General features: G+C 60.1%; 1 protein-coding gene across 1 annotated transcript in view; it reads left to right on the top strand.

The window, feature by feature from the left end:
- The window catches only part of RIMBP2 (RIMS binding protein 2), a 342,052-nt gene that overhangs the window by 284,687 nt on the left and 51,873 nt on the right, over positions 1 to 5,492 (top strand). Inside the window, exons 8-9 of the mRNA XM_011981944.1 lie at positions 1,513 to 1,658; positions 2,841 to 2,917. Coding sequence (XP_011837334.1) covers positions 1,513 to 1,658; positions 2,841 to 2,917 — 223 coding nt within the window. The remainder of the gene's footprint in view (positions 1 to 1,512; positions 1,659 to 2,840; positions 2,918 to 5,492) is intronic.

The following is a 5,492-nucleotide window of genomic DNA, read 5'->3' as shown; positions in this document are numbered from 1 at the left end:
GCTGTGCCGTCCCCTGCCGTTCACCGTGGCTGTGCCGTCCCCTGCCGTTCACCGTGGCTGCGGTGTCCCCTGCCGTTCACCGTGGCTGCGGTGTCAGGCAGGAAGGCTACGTTCTGCTGCAGTCACAAACCCCCCCAGTCTCGGAACGCTGGAGGACAGCGTTTCCTCTCCGGAAAGTTCCCTGGCCACTGTGTGGGGAGGAAAAGTGGCTTTTGCCCACAAGTGGAGCCTGCCACACCCGTCGAGTTTCACTGGTCCAGGTGACTCTCGTGGCTGGGAGCAGAGAAGCAGCAATGCCAGCTGGAACTGGAGAAGCGGCAGCAGGCCCTGCTCTCGGCTGGGTTTCTGAGGCTTCTGGGAGCTGACTCGTTCAGTGTTCACTTCGCACCTGCTGCACGCCGAGCCATGTTACAGTGAATAAAACGAGGTCCTGCCCTCCAGGATCGGATGTTCTCACAGGGGACCGCGGGGCAGGGCTGCCCCAGTTCCAATTCCCTGCCGTGGTGGTGCTGTCCTGCTGCTCACTGCAGCCTGGAGCTGTGGGGCCTACCAGGGGCGGCTCCTAGGGCAGCCGTTAGTGGAACATTCCTGATGGCTTTTTAAATCATTTTATACTTCCCGATTTGGACTCAGCAATTCATATTCATCAGTGAGGTGACTGTTACGATGAGACAGCGACAGAGGGACCAGGGACCCCAGGGAGGAGGTGTCATCATTCCTAGTAGCGGAGAGCTTGGGAAGGAAGCAGCCGCATCGTGTTTCACACCTGGATCCTGGTTAAAGGGCAGCGTTCGTCACGGTGCTCAATGCTCCTTTCCAGGCCACCAGGACAGGGCTCAGCAGCCCCTGAGACCCCAGGAGGATAGGATGGAATGAGAACTATTTCAGTCCTTGCAAATCTCTCATCAAGAGTATATTTTAGCCACAAACCCACCTCTCTGGCCAGTTAGGACTCAGTGGTTCACAAGCGACAGCAAAGCCAGCCTACGCTGGTGTGAGCGAAAAGGAGTGTGTCGGTCACCTGGAGCAGGTGAAGAGCCAGGACGCGGCTTCAGGCACATCTTGAACCAGGGGCTCCAAGCCCATCGCCAGGATCCACTTTCCCTCGTTCTCGCTGTGAGCAGGTGCCGTCCTCACGGAATGCTCCTCTTGCAGGTGCAGGAGGTTTGCGGCTTCCCAGAGCTTCACAGCCGCTCAATTTTAAGCCATGGAAAGGAGCAGCCTCTTTGCCATCAACTCTCCTTTAGTTCCCTCTGCCTGGGCCGGTCCTCGTCCTGTGCTCCCAAAGAAGCATTACCACCAGGGTGAACCTGCCAGCTGGACGGGCCCAGAGCTGAGGGTGGGGTCACACCAGCCTACGTAGATGGTGAGCGGGAGACGGGTGGACCCCAAAATGAAACGCAGTGACTGTTGTCAAAGAGGGGAAAGGTACCCCGGGTAGGCACGTGACCAATGCACTTTTACGATGTTATTTGTATATTTGTTTCAACTTGTTTTAATGTTCGTGGCCAGGTCAGGAGAGCGCTATTGGAGGCGGCTCTGCGATCGGTGAATATATCCGGCCCCTTCCACAGCCTGGTGACAGTCCGGAGCCTCTGCCCGCCAAGCCCACCTTTCTGTCGGGATCCGGTAGCCCAAGATGCAGATCTGAGTCAGACGTGAGTCCCGTCCCACAGGGGCCGCCGGGCCTGCCTGTGCCATGTGTGTCTGGTGTGGATGTTGGCCAGTCTGTCCCGTGTTTCCTTCCCCATCCTCCTCCCTCTCTTCCTTCTGGTTGGTTCTTCCCTTTGCCCCTGTTAATTCCCTGGCCCGACTATGTGCTGGGATGTAGGGGCCCCGCTGTGAACACAGGTGAGGTCCCTGTTCTAAGGGGGAGCAGAGAGAACACTGGCGAGGCAGCGTTTAGAAAAGCAAATCCCGTCGAAGGGTGCGAGGATGACACAGCGAGGCCGTTGATGCCAAGCTGGCCGGGAGGGGCCTGTGGAGGTCGGGGACGGGCCCTGCGAGTCCTGTCCTGTCGCATTGATGGGAAGGGGCTGGTGTGACTGGAGGGGGGCCGGGGCAGGGACGAGCTGAGGCCGGGGCAGAGGACAGCGCTTGGCTTTTTGTCTGAGTCCGAGGTGAAGCCACTGAAAGCTGTTAAGGCAGAGGGTGATGTGGTCTAATTCCTGCTTGAAGACTGTTCCAGCTTGTGTGGGGAATGCGCTGGCTGGGGAGAGTGACAGTGGAATAACTGGGGTCGCACACATGCTCAATTTCACCCCCACCCCTATGAGAAAAGGCCACGCCCACTGACTCCCAGGATTGCTGTAGGAGACACTGGGTAGAGCCCCCACACTCCACAAACCCCGAGACAGGAAGAGAGAGTGGGGGCTGGGGGGACCTGACAGCTCCCGCCACCTCCCCATGGCGTCCTCCTGAGGCACTGGGCATGTGGGGTGCTGGGGGGCCTCTTCCGTAGACTGAGCCCCTGGAGGGCCAAGTGCCCAAAACAGCATGCAGCTGTGTCTTCCACGGACCCCACAGGGCCTGGCGCCCCGAGTGTCTCACGCCCTGAATTCTGCTGGGGGAAGGCCCTGCCTTCGAGCCTTGCTGTTTGGGGACTGGGTTCTCCACAAACACAGAAGGGGTCTGTGTGATAAGGGGTACACACGGAGGGACCGCCTTCCTTTCCGGACTTGCATGTGGGGGTGCGGGTGGCAGTGCCTCCTGGGAGTGCCACAGTCTCAGGCCGTCTCTCCTGGGGCCCAGGAAGCTGTGAGGGGCTTTCCCGTTGCCGCGGGAAGGGAGTGGGACACCTCCAGCTTCCATAACCCGCACACCCATTGCCTTTTTCATAGATGGAGAATGAACGGAATTCCAATACCTCAAAGCAGAGATACTCGGGGAAGGTCCACCTCTGTGTTGCCCGCTATAGGTAAGTGCGGCCTCTCTGCGTCCACCAAGCCCCTGTGAGTGGGGCAGATGAGATATTGGGTCTGGGAACACTCGGGGGGCTGAGAGGTTCCCTTCTCCCAGGGCACGAGAAGAAGGTGGGATTTCAGCCTGGTCTGGAGGCTGAGCAGAGTTCGGTGGAGAGAGTTTGGGTGGCACGCGAGTCTCCCGGGGCTGCCATGACAGCAGGTCACAAACCTGGTGGCCTGAAACCACAGGTTTCTCCTCTCCCAACTCTGGAGGCAGAAGTCTGAGATGGGGGTATCGGGGGGCTCTCACCCTCCGAGGGCTCCAAGGAGGGGTCTTTCTTGCCTCTTCTGGCTGCCGGGAGTCCCAGTGGCCCTGGCTTGGAGCTGCGTGGCTCCAGTCTCTGCCTCCATCCAGCCCGGCCGCCTCCCTGTGCCTGTTTCTGTGTGTTCTCCCCACTTCCTTTAAGGATGCCCGTCCCTGGATTGGAGTCTGCCCCACTGTGGTATGACCCGAGTCCATCACATTCCCAAAGACTGTGTCCAGATAAGGTCCTGTTCACAGGTGCAGGGGTTTGGCCATGAGTGTGTCTTTCCAGGGGACATCCCACCAGCGAGAGTGAGAGGGGACGTGTCCAGAGCCCCAGTCCCCGCCAGCGAGAGTGAGAGGGGACGTGTCCAGAGCCCCAGTCTCCCGCCAGCGAGAGTGAGAGGGGACGTGTCCAGAGCCCCAGTCCCCGCCAGCGAGAGTGAGAGGGGATGTGTCCAGAGCCCCAGTCCCCACCCCCGAGAGTGAGAGGGGACGTGTCCAGAGCCCCAGTCCCCGCCAGCGAGAGTGAGAGGGGACGTGTCCAGAGCCCCAGTCTCCCGCCAGCGAGAGTGAGAGGGGACGTGTCCAGAGCCCCAGTCCCCACCCCCGAGAGTGAGAGGGGACGTGTCCAGAGCCCCAGTCTCCCGCCAGCGAGAGTGAGAGGGGACGAGTCCAGAGCCCCAGTCCCCGCCCCCGAGAGTGAGAGGGGACGCGTCCAGAGCCCCAGTCCCCGCCAGCGAGAGTGAGAGGACATGTCCAGAGCCCCAGTCCCCGCCCCCGAAAGCAAGAGGGGACGTGTCCAGAGCCCCAGTCCCCGCCCCCGAGAGCGAGAGGGGACGTGTCCAGCACCCTGCTCTCCCGCATCCTCACCCTCTGCCGGGCGCTGCAGGCTGCATCTCGCTGCGATAACAGTGCTCTTGCTCGTGCAGGGGCCTTCAGTGCTCGTGCTCGCTGAGAAGTAATGAGAGCCAGTTTTGTCCCGCACACCTCTCAGGTCCTCCACGGGAGCCTCCGCAGGGTGGACATGGGCAGGGACGAGAGGTCCCCCAGGACTGCACTACCTGATTGAAAGGAGAGCAAGCTGCAGCCAACTCTGCCCGCGGGCGGACACTTGGGAATTCATCAGCCAGGGGCAGCAGGCCCAAGACACAGCAGTTCGCCCCCATTTCCTCACACTCGGGAAGACCCAGCCTTTTGTCTCACAGATGCTCCAGCAGCTCTGAGTGCGGGCTTGGCCTCAGGCTGACCTGACGGTATTTCAGAGGCAGATATCCCTGCCCTTCAGCTGGCATCGGGCAGCCAGAGTCCCCCGTGATCTGTTTAGGGACCAAGCTTCAGTGTAGATCCCACCCTCACTAGATCCTTAAACTCTGCTCATGCAAAGGGGGTGACTCTTGATTTAAGCCAGTTGGTACACCTCGAATACCTTTTGCTTTCTCCAGCGAGAGCTATTTCTAACAACCATTAAGAGGATCAGTGGATCATGTTCTGCTCGTTGGTAATGTGCCAATTTCACCAATGCAAACCCATTTCCGAGGTTCAGGTAGCAGAAGCACTGGGTAGCTGCCCTGGGCTGTGGGCTCCTCAGTTCGAATCCAGCCCGGGCAGATGCAAATGCTGGTTGCACCCGGGTGGGGGCAGGCCCACCATCCGCTCGTCTATCACGGTGCTGGAGGACAGCATCACAGCGCTGAGAGGCTATTGCACGCAGACACACAGGGCCACAGTCGGCGGGGCCAGGATGAAGACCCAGTCCCACCTCTGGCTCCCTCAGTCCTGTCCTTGCTGTGTGTGGAGCAGGTCCAGGCACAGCCATTCACGGAACCCTCAATGCCAGCACAGGGGCAGCGCCGGCTGGTGTCCTCTGAGCCTGGCACATGCTGAGGTGGCTTCCCAGCCAATCAGAGGCCTGGCACACCACAGACGCCTTCCTTTCCGATCATGAGCCTGGTCCAGCGAGGCCACCACATGCGACCTGCGATGGCCAACCTCAGAGGGCCACTGGGCTCGTGTTCCTGCCACTTCTGTGGAGAGGGCACGGCTTATTCTGGGGGAGCTGCCCTAGAGCTAATGTCCTCCGAGGACTGACCCACCGCTGGTACGGCCCCAGAAGCGGGGACGCGACGAGCCTGCACATCTGCCTCTCCCGCGGCCATCACCAGCCATGGCCCACGCACATTCTCCTTATCTCACTCTTTCAGTGGCATTCCCGTTTTACTGGTGATGGATTTATGCCTTTTTTTTTCCTGTCCAACCACCCTGAAACCAAACCAAGTCAAATT

This window comes from Mandrillus leucophaeus, unplaced genomic scaffold, assembly GCF_000951045.1.
Source record: "Mandrillus leucophaeus isolate KB7577 unplaced genomic scaffold, Mleu.le_1.0 Scaffold232, whole genome shotgun sequence".
Classification (NCBI taxonomy): Eukaryota; Metazoa; Chordata; class Mammalia; order Primates; family Cercopithecidae; genus Mandrillus; species Mandrillus leucophaeus.
Note: the sequence above shows the minus strand (reverse complement) of the source record. Positions and strands in the feature narration are given on the sequence as shown.